At 39.1% G+C, this 20,323-nt stretch overlaps 1 protein-coding gene across 3 annotated transcripts; it reads right to left on the bottom strand.

The window, feature by feature from the left end:
- Nucleotides 1-2,314: 2,314 nt before the first annotated feature.
- Nucleotides 2,315-19,824, bottom strand: MSMO1 (methylsterol monooxygenase 1). 3 transcript variants are annotated; one of them, XM_057726139.1, is made up of 6 exons: nt 19,670-19,824; nt 13,821-14,105; nt 8,261-8,409; nt 7,206-7,332; nt 5,437-5,591; nt 2,315-3,272 (listed from the first exon to the last, which is right to left on the bottom strand). In XM_057726139.1, exons 2-6 carry the CDS (start codon nt 14,073-14,075, stop codon nt 3,077-3,079), a joined length of 882 nt encoding a protein of 293 aa, XP_057582122.1. In that variant the 5' UTR covers nt 14,076-14,105; nt 19,670-19,824; the 3' UTR covers nt 2,315-3,076. The 3 variants fall into 3 exon arrangements, with proteins under 3 accessions (XP_057582122.1, XP_057582124.1, XP_057582123.1); XM_057726141.1 differs by lacking the exon at nt 19,670-19,824 and adding an exon at nt 19,491-19,632; XM_057726140.1 differs by lacking the exon at nt 19,670-19,824 and adding an exon at nt 16,811-16,944.
- Between the last annotated feature and the right edge of the window lie 499 nt (nt 19,825-20,323).

Here is a 20,323-nt window from a genome sequence, read left to right as displayed (position 1 = left end):
GTGAGCAAAGGTACAGGAGAATGAAATTACATAGTGCAGAACAGGAATCTCTGGATCGAAAGAGGCAGGAACACAAAGCAGCCCGCGCTGAGGCGTGATAGGGTGAGTGATACAGAACGCGAGTGAGGGGGAGTGGGATAGGACCTCACTAAGGAAGGTGGGGCTCGTGGCGGGGAGGCTGGAGCTGATTCTTTAGAGAAGGGAAGGGAATTTATAACACAGTAGCTAACATTTGTGGCGCACAGCAACACATGCTTTGCCTGGAGCATCTTAGTCCTCACAAGCTCCCTCTGAAACGTTATCATCCTCATTCCATGGAAATCGGCAGGGTAGAGTAGAAGCAGGGGGAAAAGGCTTTCCAGGAAGTGGACCAGTTCCTGGAGCAAAGGGGTAAGGCCTGCTGTCCCAGCAGCTGCAGCTCAGTCCCCCATCCCGCCTGGTGCTGGGTGAAGGTACCCTGGGCTCTGAGCCTCCAGTGCACAGGGAGCCTCCACCCGTCCTGAATTTTGCTTATTTTCTCAATAATTTGAGGGTAGTATTTCATACAGTGGGTTCTACCCTCTCACATCCTCTTCCTTTCAACGTTCAAAACACAATAGCACTCATGTCGTAAAGACGTTTTACCATGGTCCTCTGGTGGTTTTACGGAAGAACGTCAGCATTTGACAGCCACCTGCAGAGCTTCCATTTGACCAAGGGCACGTCACTCTTCCAAACATTAGCTGAAAGGTTCTGATCTTTTCGAAGAATGGATTAGGAGCTAAATCCTCAGAGAAAAACATACAGCCTGCTATGCACTCATGCATGAAGACCTTGCACAGCATCTTTCTCCAGCTAGAGGAATATAACAGCACTAGGCTTTATGTGAGAGCTTAGGTATTAGAAGTTGGGTTGAGAATTTCTTTGAATATCACAGACCCAAGCTTTTCCAAAGGTCTAAATGTCTTTAGCCAGATTATATAGAGAAGAGTAAATTACTAGTTAATTATGACATTGAAGATATTAACTCTAACCATATCCTACCCTTCATCTTAATTACAATATTAACTTTAAGCTTTCAAATTACTACTTTAGCAAAATCCAAAACAGGTAATCTAAGAAACAAAGAATCTCTTGTTTTCTAGAGTATACTCAGATCTACGCATTGTTTTTGTACTGTAGTCTTCATATTTATTTCTGTCTCACTGTCAAGTGCTGAAAGACAGAAAGCTTAATTCAGGTAATTTTAAAGTAAGTCTGGCCACTGAATCATCAGAATCCATTTGTACTGAAGTGCCTGTGAATGGGTCTTAGTACTTTCTGGATGGCTACCAGCTTAGAGCTTTCTTTCAAGTGTCTTCTTAAAAGACTGCATAAGAATGAGGGGAAGCATCCCGAGATTTTCTTAGAAGATGCAGGTCTGCAATATGTAAATGTAGTGGCCACAACCATGGCTTCTGAAGTCAAAAGTCTGGCCTTTTGGGTCTGGAGTAACCACTTTTCAGACAATTCCCTCACATGTGAATGGAAAAGATGGCATCTACACCAGAGTGATAAGTGAGATCACACACCATTCAGGGTATGAAAGCAAATTAGAATGTACCAAGTTGTTTAAAAATGTTTAGCACCATTTTCAACAGTAGGTGTCGCTCTCTCCCTAAATACTGGGAGGAGTTGCCTTCTGTTAGTTCAGATGCCTGTGTTCCAAGAGTCTAAGAATTCCCTTAGATACCTTACAACTAAACAGCACAGTTTTAGGTACAGCCCCCAAATTGCTGTTTGAGACTTAAGAGCAGATTTATTAAACACACACACACACAGCAGAAGGGCTGGAAGGGGAAGGATGAAAATGGCCATAGAACCAGGTATGAGTTAGAAAATATGGTCCAGCAAGTCTCAGCTGTAACTTTCTCAACTCTTACTTAAACTTTATTGTATAATTTAAAAAAAACAAAAAGCAGAAGAAACTTGTCAGAAGAGGACTCCATATTTTTAAAAACTACAATTTGGTACTACCATATACAAAGCTAAAATTATCACCTCAATTTAAGTTAGACTCTAGATACTTGAAATTATACCAGCCCTAAAAAGCTTAGCTCCATTCTTCCATCTGTACATTTTCTAAGTGGAGAAAAGAGCTGCTTCAATATTCTCCATTTTATTAGGTCAACAGAATTTCCCACAATAGACAGCCTGATAAATACATGTTGAAACTGCCAAAAAATGAAGCACTTAAAAAGATAAAAACTATTCCTTTTATTACAAAATTTAATGATTTAGTGATTTCTGTACTCTTCCTGATAATAAAAGGTTACAAATGATGTTCAAACTTGGAAACCAAATAATCAAAGTCACATTTATTTCAATAGCTCCAAGTGCAAATACAGCAAGTCAGTACACAAAGTTTCTAGACACAGCCTTAAGTATAATGAAAACTTGATATACAAAAATGAAAGGGTAAATAGCAGAAATAAAGCTTGATTTTTAAAAACTTCAAACCTGAAAACCTTTACACTAAAATAGTCTTTCACCAATTCAGAAATGCCTTAATTTACAGGTAACAGTAGTACACTGCAGTCAGAAAGGACTTCTCAAAGAAAGAGAATCAGCTCAAGCCGGTGAGCTCAGATAAGAGTAGAAATCCCCGGTGCCGGCTACTTCAGATCCAGCGCTCACTCACACCATACAGGTTAGTGTGGTTCAACCCATGGCATCTGATCTTTAATCAAATCCCCCAAAAGCGTTTAAAGTTTAATCTACTAAGAGTTCTTGAAATGGCCCCTATATATTTAAAAGGTTCAAACACCAATTTCAGCTTCAGGACTATGGTACAACTTGGGGAAAAAACATACATTAATACTGCTTCTGTTACTCAAATCCTTTTTGTAAGGTTAGCAACATGGCCTTTAAAGCTTCCTCAGGTAAACGGTACTTAAATATACAAAAGTTCCCACTAGGAAGATAATTAGAATTTGTTAATGTTCTTTTTATCACTTAGCAACCGAGACACGTGTTTATTTCCACTCCCCAGAAGCAATGTTAGCTACTAGCTTTGATTCAGGAAATGTGTATCTTCAGGAAGGTTTATGTGAAACGTTTATTCAGTCTTTTTCTCAGCCTTCTTCATCTTCTCACTGTAGGCAATGAACTGAGAGTCTGTTCCAAAAAGTCTATCCCACCACGTAAACGTCGAGGCATAGTTTCCAATGAAGTTCATGTGGTGGAAGTCGTGATGCCGAGAGCCAGCATAGAAAGGGATGAGATTCAAAGGGTTGAGAGGAATGTCGTAGCCACTGAAATAAAGATGATAAAGATTACTAAGGAGGTAAATACGCCTTATATAATCAACATTTTCACTGATAGTAATGTGCTTATTAACCATTCAAATAACATTCCACTCTACCTAAGTCACTTATTTCTGACATGTTTACAAAAGACAAAAACTCACAGCAAATGGTGCATATTCTAGAAACCACTTTAAGAAATTAAAAAAAAAACCTTGAACAATTTTTAGAAATTAATTTTACATCAGGGGATGAAAGAGGAGTTATACTAATACATCTTTAGACATAGATTTTCACAAAATTTTTTTTTTCTGTTTTAGAGGCACTCTCTCACCATAGTTTGTAACACCCATAATATTCCATATGGGGACTTCCCTGGTGGCACAGTGGTGAAGAATCTGCCTGCCAATGGAGGGGACATGGGTTCTATCCCTGGTCCAGGAAGAACCCACATGCCATGGAGCAACTAAGCCCGTGCGCCACATCTATTGAGCCTGTGCTCTAGAGCCCGTGAGCCACAAGAGAAACCACAGCAACGAGGAGCCTGCGTGCCACAACGAAGAGTAGATCCTGCTCTCCGCAACTAGAGAAAGCCCATGTGCAGCAACGAAAACCCAACACAGCCAATAAACAAATAAATAAATAAATTTATTAAAAAAAAATACCACATATGTCTTTTAGGAAAAGTTATATGAAGTTAGTACCAAGCATTACAAAGGTTAAACCCGAGGATTACTGTTTTGCAACTTGTTTTAGAGTACCCGCCTTTATTTCTAACTACAAGTCTAAAATCTGATATCTATAATTTTATCAGTCTGAATCATCCCAATCCTTCCCTCCCTTGAGGAGGCTGAGAGGGAAGGAGGGAGAAGAGAGCAATGGAAGGAAAGAAAGAGTGAAGGCGACACCACCTACGACTTCCCTGCCTGGAGAAGCACTAATTTTGCTACTTTAGTGATGCAGAAATAATTCCTAGAATTTCATATTCTGCTTTCACAGATGAACTTAAGAGTCCCAAATAAAATAGCAATAAACATATCATCATTTTTAAATAATGAAAGATTAGGATATTTGGATTTGGATTTGAAAAGGCAATTAAGTAGAAATAATTTACCAAAAAATGCCTTCCAACCAACAGAAAGGAATCATATGACATACGCACACATCATGAGGAGCTTTCATCTGTGCTGGGCAGCAGAGTACAGAAAGGTTTTATTTGGTGAAGGCTGGATGTTTCAATTTTGTTTTGAAGTAAGAGTTAGGTTTAGGTTCATTACAGAAGGATAAAGTTATTGCTGGTTCTTAATTATGGTATTTAACCAAATTTTTAAGAAAACCGCAAAAATATTTTCATTTGAACAATGTTTCAGGAAGACTAAGCAAGGTGTGAAGCCCAAAAGCCATTAAAAAAAAAAAAACCTGACAGATTTTACTACATAAAAATTTAAAACTTCAGTACTGCAAAAGAATCAAGAGATAAAATTCAAATGACAGATGGAGAGAAAATATTTACAACATATGTAACAAACAAAGCTTACACATGAACCAATAGGTTATAAAACATATAACCTAACAAAAAAATAGGCAAATGATATAAAATGGTCGTTCAAAGAAAAAAATTACTGTTGGTCAAAAAGCACACAGACAGCCACCCTTGGAGAACGCAGATCACAACCTGAAGGCCCTCTGCCCTCATACTGACCAAGATTTCTTAACACTTTTCTTCTGTTTTCTTAAAAATAGTAACATCAACAAGGTTAACTTCTCCTATCAGTCTACTTAGGCGAAAAGATAATCTATGACAATGATTACAGTGTGTGAACTGGGTGAAGGTGGTCAAAGGGTTTGGACTTCCACTTATACGATGAGTAAGTCTTGGGCATGTAACATACAGCATGCGGGCTGAAGTCCACAATCCTGTGAACCTGAAAGTTGCTGAGAGTAGATCTTAAAAGTGCTCCTCATGAGAAAAAAAAATGTGTAACTATCTGTCATGATGATTAGTGCAGTGATCACCTGCAATACACACATACATCGAATCATTACGTCGCACACCTGCAACACAATGTTACATGTCAATTACATCTCAATTAAAAAAACAGAAATATAATTTATGACCACGGAGAAAGGATACTCTATGACACTTTCTACCTGAATAGAAGCCATAGCTTACCTATGGACATCAATAGTTTCTATCAAACGAACGGTCACCCAGGCCCAAAGAAGAATTACATGATCACATAAAAGCATGATTCCAATGAAAAATCCAGTTCCAAGAATCAGGGTTTCCAGAGGATGTGCATATTCAGCTTCCATTCCAAATGGAGCCTGAAATAAGGAAGAATTGCATAAGATAGCGTAACAGTTAGTTTTATGTGTCAACTCATGTAGACCATGGTGCCCCACTGCTTGGTCAAACACCTGTCTAGATGTTGGTGTGAAGGTCTTCTTAGATGTGATTAACATTTAAGTCAGTAGACCATGAGTAAAGAGGACTTTCTATACTGCAGGTGGGCTTCATCCAATCAGATGAAGGCCTTAAAAGCAAAGACTGAGGCTTCCCAAGAAAGTAGGAATTCTCAAGACGACAACACAGAAACCCTGCCTGGTTTCCAGCCTGCGGCCCTAAGGAACTGAGACCCAGGCCTGCAACACCAACTCTCACCTGCATTTCCAGCCGATGAGCTACCCTACAGATTTCAGATTCGCTAGCACAGCTGCGTGAACTAGCTCCTTAAAATACGTCTGTGTGTGTATCTCCTACTGATTCTGTTTCTTTGGAGAACCCTGATTAATATATATATTCTAATTCATTTATGCATATCATTTAATAAAATTATATCCCTTCTACATGTTACAATAGTACAGTCATCCCTTGTTATCCCAGGCGGATTGGTTCCAGGACCTCTGTGGATACTAACTCCCTCATACAAGATGGTGCAGTATTTGCATGTAACCTACGCACATCCTCCCATATACTTTAAATCATTTTATAGTTTATTTATAATATAAATCATTTTAAACTAAAACTAAAATCATTTTATAGATTATTTATAATACCTAATAAAATGTAAATGCTATATAATTGTTGTAAATACAATTTAAATGTTATGTAAATAGTTGCCCACTCAAGGAAAATTCAAGTTTTGCCTTTTCGAACTTTCTGGAATTTCTTCTCCAAATATTTTCAATCTTTGGTTGGTTGAATTCATGCATTCAGAACCCACAGATACTGAGGGTCAACTATATATCTAGCCATACGTATATAAATATTAACAGTAATTCTCAATAAAAATATCTATCTTTTTGTTGTTACCAAACAGTAAAAGGTCTAGGGATGTCCTTAGTACAATCTATTTTAATAGCTGTCTTTGAGATAAAGACATTAAAGAATTCACTTGAATTCTAATTTTGGTTTATGCAACTGAATTTTTCTGCCAAGAAAGGGATGTTTGCTTTATCACATCCTGTAATCACGATCAATGCAGAACATACCAAAATAACAAACTGGACAAAGCTGACAACAACGCAGGTCTGATAAGAATCACTGTGTTGTGGAAAGGAGGTAGCAAAATGAGGTCGAAATGTGTTAAGACTAATTTGGAAACTGTTTCAGAAAAGGCCCTAACAGCACCAGAGCCCCTGTCAAACTGCCAGGCGCCCACCTATGTGAACAGTGCTCTGCACCCAAATGCAGAAGTGAGCAATTTCACATAACACTCTTCTTTCAGGTTTCAATTTACCCTGAAATTAAGATAGTAAAGAAAATTTGTAGAACTGGCTTTGTGTTTGTGTGTGTGTGTGTATAACATTCTTCACAATCATGCCAAAGGAAAAAGAAATAAAAACATCACTGACAATTTTTTTAAAAGTCCAGATTTTTTTAAAACAACATTTTTGCCTCTAACAGAAAAAAATGTATTAAATATAATTCTAACGTACCTGAAACTCATGATGAATTTTATGAATGTATTTATATATTCTTTTGTGGTGTAAGAGCCTATGCAGGAAATAGTGCCAGGTATCCTCAATCACTGCACAGCCAAAGCATCTTGCCAAAAGCATGTACCTTTAAGATGAAAATACTGTAATGAGGATAAAATAACTTTTACTTAAACAATTTAGACTTTTACCTGTGATCACTGCTGGAGACACTGCATAAAACCAAATACCAGCTTGATCTAACTGGTTATACTGATCAACAAATTCTCAAAACAATACATATAGATACAAGCTAGCTGTATGATACCACCTGAAGAAGGGTGAAAGCAGCTGACCACCACACCAATTCTAATTTGTTTAAAAAAAGTCACATGTACAAAATCAGAGTTAAGAAACAAAACTCAAAACTTCTAGGAAAGGAGTAACACTGATAAAGGATTTAAGATTAACAATAGTGAAACCATTTTTTTTTCCCCTGCCAAGGAGAAGCATATAAGTGTAATAATGGGCAAAAAATATCTTATATACATATGAACACATACACAGAAATCCTTTCATATGCTGAATACACAACAGTAGGAAAAGCACATATCTATACATCTGTATTCAGATTAAGTCAGAACAGAGTTGAACACAAATATTATTTGAACACAAATATTTATGCTCAGATAATTTATATTTGTGTCTGTATGGACATAAGTTTTATAATCTTCACAAACTATTCTCATTTTTTCATTCAGTTTAGACTTAAAATGAAATATTTTTTTCTTGGTATAAGTATAAGCATTTCTATCTGTATACAATCATATAAAGATGCTATGGAAACTTCTGATGCAAGAAACTCATCTTCCAATAAAAATATTTCATTAAAATATAGAAACATATAAAAATGGGAACATTTTGAGTTTCTACTATGGTTTACTTTTCTACATTTTATTTACTTCCAAAGTTTAGAATAAACATTAACCAAATGAAGAAAAAAGATAACATTAAGGATATTTTAATTGGATGTTAAACCATGAGTGAGTATAAAAATCAAATCTTTATCTACATACCATCTTGGCATTGTTTCCCAATCATAAGGAATACTGAAATACTCTGTAAAATAATAGGTTCCACAAATCAAAGGGAGCTGGATACAAAAGTGATTAAAGAGAAGTACTTTAAAGCATTTCCACTGGTTTTCCCATGTTTCTGGTTTATCCTATGCAGAAAAACAAATCAAAATATTTAGTATTAGCCTCTGCTATTAGGAATTTCACTTGAAAACTAGAAGAAAATTCCTACCTTTTTCTCTAATGTTTATATGGGGACTTAAATTTATTTAATTAATCCTGTGTTATGTGAATTCTATATTATAATTGCTATGTTACAGTAACTAAGGCCAGGAACCAAAACATCCCCCCCCCCCCCCCAAATCCTTACAACTGTTGATATCATCACTGCTTTAAACAGGTGAAGAGTGTTGTCAATAGACAAACCCAGGCATAATGATCTCCACAAACCAAAGCAGCACTACAGGATGAGCAACTCTTGTCTTCGCTGCCCACAGATCATTTACTTCTTTTACCAGGAATTCCAGACAGGAAGGACTGTGTTACGCTAAGATCACAGCTGGGTTCTCCCAATTGCTGAGGCAGCTGCACACACAGCTCTGGAAGCCTTATTACACAGGTAAACCAACACGCCAGACATTCAGCAGTTTTCATTCCCAGAAATAAGTGCATTTTTGCTCATATACATTGGCAGAATTAGAAACTCCATGAGCTGGAAGAATTTCAGAAACAAATGTGTCTGGTGGGTGTCCGGTGGTTCCCAAAGAATGGAGAACTACTGCCCACAGATGAAGTTCACAGATTAAAGTCAAAATGAGGAAGTGAGATCAATGTAGCAAAATGTTCACAAAACCTCATTAGGGTTATCAACTTGTTTAGCAAGCCATACAGAAAAATCTAAAATTATTTCAAGTTAAAGGGCTGTACTTAGTTAAAAAGTGCTTTTGGTTTTACAAAAAAAGACACTGATAATAAACAGTCATTGCTTTGTTTTAAATGTCCTTACCTAAAAATTCAGAAACCTGCCAATGAAAGTTTTTTAACTGAACTGTAATATCCCAAGGGTGGAAACCACGGACCTCAGCAGAGGCCCAGAGGTCAACCACCCTGCCCAGGATCACACAGGCAGTTATTAGCAGACCTTGGACCAGCTAAAATCTAGGGTTCCAGTGTTGTTCTTGAAATTCTTGAGGAGAGTACCCTTCCCTGACAAAAAAGGAACTGTAGTCAACTGGTAATCAGTCTGGAGCGGCGGCTCTAACCTCAAGGCCTCTGTTAGCTCACGTCTCAGTCTGCTCAACAATAAAATGAGGGAATTAAGCAAGATAACTTATAATTGTCTATTTCTATTTTGAGCATGATCTGGCCCTGCTCCTCTAAACTTCCAGTCTGCAAATGGGGACAAAGTAAATGGAAGATTCTGGCTTGGGCTGACAAAGGCGCTCTTTTTCCCACAGAACTATGTTTAATGGACTTGTGAAATCCTGGCTAGAATCTAATACTGATGTAGCTGCAGAAATTAACACAAAAATGGATCAACTATAACTAAAACTTCACATGCTTTACTGTTTACCAGGGCCACAGACTTCAGAAATAATGTTTTTAGTGTATAAATCCTTGAGGGAAATTCCTAGAGAATTATTAAGATGTATGACTTAGGAAAAAACCCTGCAAGTTCTACTTCATTACTTTCTCATTTCTGTGAACACCGCCCCATCCCCTGCCCCACCCAACTAGCAAGCATGTGCATTAGCTGTCTATTCTGTTTCAAAGCAGAATCTTCAGTGTTGGCTCCACCAGCAACTTTTTCCTGTACCCTTCAATGTTTCAGGTATCTGCCTTCAAGATGTGTAAAACTGTAATTAACTTACACTGATTTTTTGGCTTGTTTTTAAACCCCCTCATATTGTGAAAACTTGCACTGATTTATCTTCACAGTTAATTTTAGTATCGAAAAATCTCAAAGCAGGGACTTTAATGGTTGTGAAACTCGAGGAAGACATGCTAAGTACAGACATGAATGCTTTTGATTTCTGTTTATAAGTAACTAGTTGTAAACTACATTATTGCCTGTCCTTTCTTTTGCCACATTTTATTCTAAAATCTTCATAAAACCTTGACTGAAACAGGTCTTTCTCTGTCTGAAAAAGTTACCACGTCTGACCAGTGAGCGAGTCAACTGTAGAGGGCAGAAGACAGACAGGGATACTTCGGCCCAGCCAGCCATACAACCAATCAACCCCATAAAGAAACCAATGGGTGACCCAAGGCAGCCAGAGTTCCAAATACGCATGAGAACTCAGACTGCCAAACTCAATTCTGCCTTTCAAAGCAGGCCTTTTCATAAAAAGTATTGTGGAAATGTTGTGTCCTTTATTTACGGTCACGGGATACTCTCCTTCAGTCTACAGCCCTTTTAATTCCTTCTCCTTCTACCCTCTATTCTTCCCTCCTTTGGCTTGGAGTCCACAGGCAGCTGACCCCTGCACTATCCCCAGAGAGGATCAATGCTGGTACTTGCTTAAAGTGAGACTCACTGGGACAGGCTACGAAGTGAAGAGACTGATGAGAGAGGATGTGTGCACTAACTGTCACCTGACATGGGCTCAGTGAGTGCAAAACAGTCTCCTCAGGCGAACACTCCCAAGATGCCTACTTTCTGCCAAGACTGTGTGCCCTTGAGTTCAAGTTTTGAAAAAAGTTAACAGTAAGCATTAGAAACTATCATGGGCTTACCAAGTGTTGATAAATCATTTCTTTCTGTAACAAGCTGGTACAGATTCTTTCCTGGGAACTGTGGCAAAGTCATTAGTCTACATATTACTCGAGTTCAATATTTTCCCCATGTTTAAAACTGAGAAGAGGTACTGCGTATATCTCAACACTGTCATGCACAGCAAGCCCTCAAGAAACATTCAGTACACTGAAGCAAATACCTAGAAGCTAGGAGCATCATCATTTTTGAGGGGATGACATGAATGCTGAAGAACTACCATGATATATTTAGGGTAAAAACAAAACCTTAACAGTCTTGATCAAAGTCTTAGCATATTAACATACATTTAAGAGTTGAGACATCAAGGGTTGGAGTCAACTGCAAGATAATACTCATGAATCCCCATAACCTTCCCTGCCAGCTAATTTAAAAATTAAAATTTATGTACACTAAAACCTCTCCATAAACTAGGCATAGAGGGAGGAACATATCTCAACACAATAAAGGCCACAGATGATAAGCCCATAGTGAACATCATACCCAAAGGTGAAAAGCTGGAAACATTTCCTCTAAGATCCTCTAAGGAACAAGACAAGGATGCCTACTTTTGCCACTTTTATTCAACATAGTATTGGAAGTCCTAGCCACAGCAATCAGACAAGAAAAAAAAATATAAAAGGGATTCCAAATTGGAAAGAAAGAAAGAAAACTGCTACTGTGTGCAGGTGACACGATACTATATGTAGAAAATCCTAAAGACACCACCAGAAAACTACTAGAGCTCATCAATGAATCTGGTAAAGCTGTAGGATACAAAATTAATATATAGAAATCTATTGCATTTCTATACACTAACAATGAACTATCAGAGAAATTAAGGAAGCAATCCTATTTACCATTGCAGCAAAAAGAATAAAATACTTAGGAATAAACCTAGCTAAAGAGGTAGAAGACCTGTAGTCAGAAAACTGTAAGATACTGATGAAAGAAACTGAAGACAACACAAACAGATGAAAAGATATACCATGTTCAATGGATTGGAAGAATCGATACTGTTAAAATTGACCACACTACCCAAGGCAATCTACAGATTCAATGCAATCCCTATCAAAACACCAGTGGCATTTTTCACAGAACTAGAACAAATAATTTTAAAATCTGTAAGGAAACACCATAAAACGCCTAGGAAAAGACATAGGCAGGATACTCTGACATAAACCATAACAATATTTTTTTGGATCTGTCTCCTAAAGCAAAGGAAACAAGAGCAAAAATAAACAAGGCTTTTTTTGCACAGCAAAGGAAACCCTTGACAAAACAGACAACCTACTGAATGGGAGAAAATATCTGCAAATGATACACCTGATTAGGGGTTAATATCCAAAATATACAAACAGTTCATACAATTCAATATCAAAAAAACAAACTGATTAAATAATGGGCATAACACCTGAACAGACATTTTTCTAAAGGAGACATACAGATGGCCAAGAGGCACATGAAAAGATGCTCACCATCACTAATCATCAAGGAAATGCAAATCAAAACCACAATGAGATGTCACCTCACACCTGCCAGAATGGCTATTATCAAAAACACTACAAATAGCAAATGTTGGCGAGGATGTAAAGAAAAGGGAAACTTAGTACACAGTTGGTGCGAATGTAAATTGGTGCAGCCACTGTGGGAAACAATATGGAGGTTCCTCAAAAAAGGAAAAATAGAGCTACCATATGATCCAACAACTCCATTCCTGGGTCTATATCTAAAAAAAACCAAAAACACTAATTTGAAAAGATGCAAGCACCCCAATGTTCACAGCAATATTCTTTACAATGGCCAAGATATGGAAGCAAACTAAGTGTCCACTAACAGATGAATGGAAGAAGAAGATGTGGCACAAATATACACAATGGAATACTACTCAGCCATAAAAAAGAATGAAATTTTGCCATATGCAACAACACAGATGGACCTGGAAGGTATTATGCAAAGTAAAATAAGTCAGAGAAAGACAAATAGGTATGTTATCACTTACATGTGGGGAAAAAACCCCCAAAATGAATGAATATGACAAAACAGACTCAAAGATATAGAGAACTAGTGGTTACCAGTAGGGACAGGGAAGGTGGAAGGAGCAGATACAAATAGGGGATTAGGAGGTACAAGCTACTATGTATAAAATAGATAAGTAACAAGGATATATTGTACAGCACAGGGAATATAGCCAGTATTTTATAATAACTTTAAATGGAGTATAATATATAAAAATTTGAAACACAGTATTGTACATCTGAAACTAGTATATGGTATATCAACTATATCTCAGTAAAAAAATTTTTTTTTAAGTAAAAACTTATAAACCCAAGTTAGATAAACATCACATCTACTTAAGGCACAATTTAACAAATTATTCTTGAAACCTCAACAGTAATGACCTAGGGTTGTGCTGTCTAATATAGCAGCAACTAGAAATGTGGCTACTGAACTTTCTAAACACAGCTAGTCTTAGTTGAGGTGGGCTGAAATTAATGTAAAATATACATTGGATTTCAAAGACATTATAAGAATAAGAACATAACATATCCCACTAAAACTTTTAAATTTTGATTACTTATTGAAATGAAACAGTTGAGATTTATTGGATTAAATAAAATATACTGTTAAGATTATTCTCGCTATTTCTTTCTACTTTTTAATGTACTCTACTAGAAAAACTACATCTGTGGCTTCATACATGTCTACTGGACAGCTCTGATCTAGAGTCTATTTTGAGTTATAAAGTTATATTTACCTTAAAAATATACTAATGATAATATTCCACTGCAAGTCTATCATACTCACCTTTTGAATTTTGTACTTTTTCATGTAAGGTATAAATTGAAACAAAAATCCAGGTAAGCAGAACAAGAAATAAAGGGCCTCATGAACTATGAGGGATCCCCATGTTGCAATCTGGAACTTTGTATAGTTACTCAGCATATAGTTCCAAGCATTTTTAAATGGTTCCTGCAGAGGATTCTCAGGTAAAAGTGAATCTATATATTCCACAGCCAAGGATGCAGAACTAAAGATGCTGATGCTTTCATTGGTTGCCATTTTCCAATCTCTGCAGACAGCCTTATAATTCTGTAAACATAAATAAATAAATAAACAAGCTACACAACAAAACTCCACAAAAACAGCTTTTAAAAAGCTTCTGATTAATTTTTAAATTACTAAAGGAGTACCAGTCTCTCAGGTCCTAAACGTGATTAAAAACACCCAAATGGGACTTCCTCGGTGGCACAGTGAAGAATCCGCCTGCCAATGCAGGGGGACATGGGTTCAATCCCTGCTCGAGGAAGACACCACATGCCGTGGAGCAGCTAAACCCGTGCACCACAACTACTGAGCCTGTGCTCCAGAGCCTGTGAGCCACAACTATTGAGCCCATGTGCCGCAACTATGGCAGCCCGCGCACCTAGAGCCTATGCTCCACAACGGGAGAAGCCACAGTAATAAGAAGCCTACGCACGACAATGAAGAGTGGCCCCTGCTCGCCACAACTAGAGAAAGCCTGTGTGCAGCAACGAAGACCCAATACAGCCAATAAATAAATAAATGAACAAATTAATTAATTAAAAAAACAAACAAAAAACCAATAAAAACCCCACCCATCTACAGGATGTCACCACCACCTCCACCTGTAGATATGATTTAAAAACCACATGCTAACTTTCAAGAGCAGGATCTAAAGACCAATAGTGGATAAGACATGTCAAGCTATCTGTAAGCAGCCTTTTCAGTGTGGTCTCCCAGGAAAAACTTGTAATTTCAATGAGCAATAGTTGGGTCACTTAAAACTAAAAGAATCTATAAAGGAAAAGTCTGCCAAACATAACTACATAAAAATTAAATACTTATAATGGGGACTAAAAAGACAAACATAAATAAAGTCAAAGATCAAATGGCAAACTGGAAAAAAGATTTCCAAGAATTATGACAAAGGGCTACAGTGAGTGCTTTAGAAAAAGCCTAAAAATCCAATAGGAAAGTGACAAAGACAATTCACAGAAGGTTCACAGAAAAATAAGTACAAATGCTTACTAAGCAAATAGGCAGTTCCATTTGACTCAAATAGGAAATGCATCCTAGAACAAAATCTTTAAGTTTCATAGTGCCCAGTATCCAGTAACAATCTGGAGAAACAGGCACCACTGTACATTGTTGATGCGAGCATTTGTCTACCTTTGAGGAAAAATTCACAGTATTTATCACAACTCAAAATGAAAACACCTTGTGACCCAGCAATCTTCTCACTCAGGTGTACAAAGATGAGCACACTAAGACTGAAGGAAGCATAAATAGCAAAAACAAAGAGAAAAAAGTAAAACAAGTCCATCAACAAGAAATGAATTACATAAACTCTATCAGGTCCTTCCAAAGATACACAGCCACCTAAAAGGAGAAAAATCGATATGTTCTACATAGAAAGACTTCTAATATACAGTGTTAAGTGAAACAGCAAGTTGTAGAATGTACAGCAAAAGCCCCTCATGTTTTTGTTTAAAGGTTATATACTTTATCCATTTTTGTGCATATGTACACGTGAGAGAGACACACACAAACAGAAAATGTACAGAAAATGCATATGCATACACGGTGGGGGGGTTATGAAGAGGAAAAATATTTTACTTTCCATTTTATGCCGTCTTACAATTTTAAATTTTTTCATGAGCATGTTTTATTTATATAATAAATAAGCTTAATAGGTCACCAAATAAAAAAATAAACTCATGAAGAATGTCACTTTGCTAAAAATGTTTATGATAACCCTAATTTACGAACTATGGTAGCCACTCTAAAAACAAATATATTCAGCCTCAGAAGCACTCTTAATAGTGTTTAAAATGCCCACCCCCTCCAACTGACCTCCTATCATAAAGGATCCTAGAAAGCTTAAGCAGCTTCCTCAGGACTCTTGAATTCACTTTGCTCCCTTATTCCTTTGTCCTACTCATTCTCAAGTGACCTACAGCACGGGGACTATAATGCCACAGCCTGTGCTCACTCACCCTCTCCTCTAAGACTGTCCAATCTTGTGTTTTTATCCTGCCTCATCAAGAACTTGTCCATCATTTACCCTTTCTCATCTTTCATCTTTACCTCTTCACTGAGTTCACCCCGTCAAGTTTAAAAACATACTTAAGTCTTCCTCTCTTGAGAAAAGTTTTCCTAACTTCTATCACCTCTCCCCCAAGCCACTGTTCCATTTCTCTTTTTCTTTGGACCAACCAACATCTGTCTCAAGGGAGAGAGCAACTTACAGCCTCTGACTGGTTAACTCTCACACAACTCACTCAACTACAACAGACGTCCCAATAACACAGGTTTGAACTGTGTAGGTCCACTTAGACTTGGATTTTTTTCAATAAATACACTGGAAAAATTGGGGGAGATTTGTGACAATTTGAAAAAACTCACAGATGAACTGCATAGCCTAGCGATATCAATAAAAATTAAGAAAAAGTAAGTACATCATGAGTGCATAAAATATATGTAATTACTAGTCTATTCTTACATAGGCATAAAGTAATATTTAATACAAAATTAATGCTATTGCAAACCAGCCTATTATCACAGTGTTTTTTTTTTAAAGTAACAATGTTTCCAATACTGTATTATGAATATGACTAATACTATGCTATTAAACTTTATAATGATTCATTCATAGTGTGTACGCTGGGCTACGGTGAAGCAATGGTGAAGCAATAGTATCAGTCACACCAGGTAACCACAACCCAGGCCTCCTGCTGCTTCCTCATTATCAACACATGAATCCTCACACCTACCTGTAAACAAACAGGAATTTCTTTTTCACATCATCTTTTCATTTTTGATGCCTGGTGCTGGTAATATTCATAACATCTACAGTGTTTTGCATCATATAAGACAATGTTGATGTAGGCACTGACAGACCATTCATCTTGTAAAAAAGGTGACATAAACTTACAGAATCAATACAGTACAGTACTGTAAATGTATTTTCTCTTCCTAATCTGTTAACATTTTCTCTTCTCAACTGTTTATGTTATTGGTTAAGGCTTTGGTCAACGGTGGGCTGTTAGCAGTTCAGTTTTGGAGGAGTCAAAAGTTATGTGTAGATATTCAGCAGCCCAGGGGTTTGGCGCCCCAATCCCCAAATTGTTCAAGGGTCAAGTGTACTTAAAATTCCAGCCACACCAAAATGTCTTCAATCTTCTAAATTACAAAATAAAAGTTGTTCCAATCCTCATTTTTCATGAGGTCATTACCAAATCTGATAATGCTGAACCAACACCACTTATTAGCTGTGTGCGCTTGAGCAAGTTAAGTAACTTCTCTGAGCCTCAGTTTTATTATCTGCAGAAGGTAAAGAAAAACAATAACAACTAGATGATGGGAAACTTTTCATAATGTACATGTATATCAAATCACCACAATGTACACTTGAAATATCTTATAATTTTGTCAATCATACCTCAGTAAAGCTGAATAAATAAGGAATAACAATATAGTTCTTCTAATAAGTCCAAGAAATAATGCATGTGAAGTACTTACCATAGGTTCATCTAGTAGCTACAGGAAGCTAACAATTATTAAGGACTTTCTATATGCCACTAACTGTTCTAAGAGTGTAATATGCTCTCTCTATATTAAAGACTTTAATCCTTACCACACTTTCAAAGTAGGCACTCTCACTATTGCCATTTTATAAACGAAAAACTGAGGTTTAGAAAGATTAAGTAACTTTCCCAAACTACAAAAGTGCTAAGTGAGGGAGTATGTGCTCTCATCCTTTATGCTATACTGTGATTCTAAGTAATAAAGCACATAAATATTATAGTAAGAGGGGAATAATTCCCAGTCTACCCAAGCCTCTTGAAAGAGTATTCCATATAGGTTGTCTTCATTTTCATGTTTCCCATCCATTCTTCAGTAATTACAACCTGTTTCCTACTCTAGTCAGTGTACTGAATTTACTCTTACTAAAGAAAACCACTAAGTCTCCTAGCTGCCAGATCCAGCACACATTTTTTGGAGTTTACTTTACCTGGCCAATATGGAAGATTTGATACTTTTCACTTTGAAATGCCCGCCTTTCTTGGTTCTTGGGATTCATACGTATTCGCTCTGATTTAATATGGGGTACTATGTGTAGCCACTGTGCTTGCTGCTGCCTTCATCCCTGACTTCAAAACATAAAATCTAGGGAGGAATACTAAGAAGTAACCAGACTGTCACAAAAATTTGTGATAAAACCAATAAAGGGTTGGAAATACAGAATAGAGAGGCCCAGGGAAGAGATCCTAGAGAAACAGGCAGCTAAACGCAAAACCTGGAGCGTGGAGGGGAGCTGACTAGATTATAAGAGTAAAGTTGGGTGGGATGGGGTTTGGGGGGGGGGGGCGGGGGCAGTTTTGAGTAGAGGAAACATCAGTTCTAAAGACTCAACCAAGAGATGAGAAAGGATAACACTTTCTGATTCAGTGTGTCTGTGGTACAGCTTTTGAGAAAGAAAGGCTCAAGAATTGAGGCTGAAGAGTTTCCCAGAGATGCTTTCTTTCTTTACTTCTTCCAACTATTCTAGATTACCTGGAATGAATTTATCTGTTCCCTGTTGTGAGAATATGCTCATATCCACAATCTCTCTCTCTCTCTAGGCCTCTCTCCTAAACCCCAGGTTCTGTTTATCCAAAAATCTACTGGCCATCTCCAATTTAGACAGTTCACAGGCACGTCAAAGTCAACACGTCCAAAAGTTCATGGGACATGCACTCTGCTCCTTGGAACCCTGCCCACGTACTCCTACCTCCCTGAACAATGGGTGAACCGGCGCCACCACTTACTTAGTCATCTGGGACAGATATTTCAGATCTCTACCTCTGCTGCCTGGTAAAGTCTTCACACTCTCACCCAATTTAGAGGTAACTGATTTAACCAGTATTCAGGAGTTTACAGACTCAAGAGAGGGAAATGGATACACTGTTGCCAACTGAAGCAAAAAAAAAAAAAAAAAAAGAGTTAAAGAGGGGAGGGGAAATAAAGAGTGAATTTTCCTTTCCTTTTTCATCCTTGCACAACGGTATTGACCGGAGGCCGGCTACAGGCTCAGAGAAAAGAAACGTTGTCGTTTGTGGATTCCTCTAGACCCCTTGGGGTTCAGCTGTCCGCGTCCTGCCGGCACCGCGCCTCTCTTACACCCTCCCCCTAGAGCACGACGCCAGCACCGATCTCAACAGCAGCCAGGGTTCGCCCCTTCCCCAGACTCTTACAGTCCCACAGATAAAGACCAGGCCTCCGCTCTCCTTCTCTCTCCCTCACCCTCGGTTTTCCGACATGAAGGCCTCCGACTGTCCTCCGCTCCGGGCCTCTCTGCCTACGAAACAGCGTCCCTTGCTGGTACGTCCCCTGCCCAACTCCTATTCACCCTTCAGTGCCCTAGGACGTCGTTCCCAAGCTCCCGCCCCGCCGCACACGCAGAGAGCTTGCCTGCTCCTTTTGTAGAACTCTGGTCACTCTGTCTCCCTGTGCTGTGACCACTATCCCCGGACAACTTAGGGCCGTGCCCGGTTCCGACACGGAGGGATTTCACCCATTTCCACCCGTACCCGCCGCCAGGCCCTCCACCCGCCGGAACCAGCCGAGCCCCCTCCGTCGGGGGCCCTCACCTGCACGCCGCCGGGTCCGCAGCAGGAGCCTTCCCTGAAGCTTCCCCAGGCGCTGCAGCCCTCAGGAAAGCAGCTTCCTCCCGCCGTTATTGGCTTTCGAGAACCCCCGCCCCGCCTTCTGGGCGCTGTGATTGGCCTGCGCAGCTGCCGGCATCGTGTGACTCGCGCGACAGGAGCACTGGCTGCACGGCCATTGGCTGCGCAGATGGAGTGAGGATCGTGAGAGCTAGGCGCCTGGCCAGTAGCGGCGCCGTGGAGCCTGGGGGCAGGACCGCGCCTCCAGCCGGGCGGGGAGGAGGAGAGGCCGCGCTAGGGGTCGCCTAGCAACCTCGGCCCCGCTCCCTGGCGCCTGCGCGGTCGCGGAGGCAGCGGCATTGCGGGCTCCGAAGTTTCACACGTGCTGTGTTCGCAGGCACGCCTTTACGCTAGTGCGCGCAGAGTTTAGACCGCGTCTTTCTTGTCCTCAGGCCCGGTGGCCTTTGATAACCCCCACGTGGACGTGGGAGATGGGAAACTTCAAATGCAGCGCGATTCCTGTTTGCGGACGGGAAGCCGAGGGTCCGGGAGATTTATGAGACGGACCCGCGCGGGGCTCACGCTTGCGGCCCGGCTCGGCAGCCTCCCGCCCCTGCCGGGATGCAGGGCTGTGCACGG

The sequence above is a fragment of the Hippopotamus amphibius genome, chromosome 3 (assembly GCF_030028045.1).
Source record: "Hippopotamus amphibius kiboko isolate mHipAmp2 chromosome 3, mHipAmp2.hap2, whole genome shotgun sequence".
Taxonomy (NCBI): domain Eukaryota; kingdom Metazoa; phylum Chordata; class Mammalia; order Artiodactyla; family Hippopotamidae; genus Hippopotamus; species Hippopotamus amphibius.
Note: the sequence above shows the minus strand (reverse complement) of the source record. Positions and strands in the feature narration are given on the sequence as shown.

Bases quoted from the DNA above. Each gene is read 5' to 3' on its own strand.
- MSMO1 (XM_057726139.1), bottom strand. From the start codon at position 14,075: ATGGCAACCAATGAAAGCATCAGCATCTTTAGTTCTGCATCCTTGGCT. The intron at 7,333-8,260 runs GTATGTAGATAA...TTCATCTTAAAG, and splicing joins TGGGAAACAATGCCAAGATG to GTACATGCTTTTGGCAAGAT. The intron at 3,273-5,436 runs GTAAGCTATGGC...TCTTTATTTCAG, and splicing joins GAAACTATTGATGTCCATAG to TGGCTACGACATTCCTCTCA.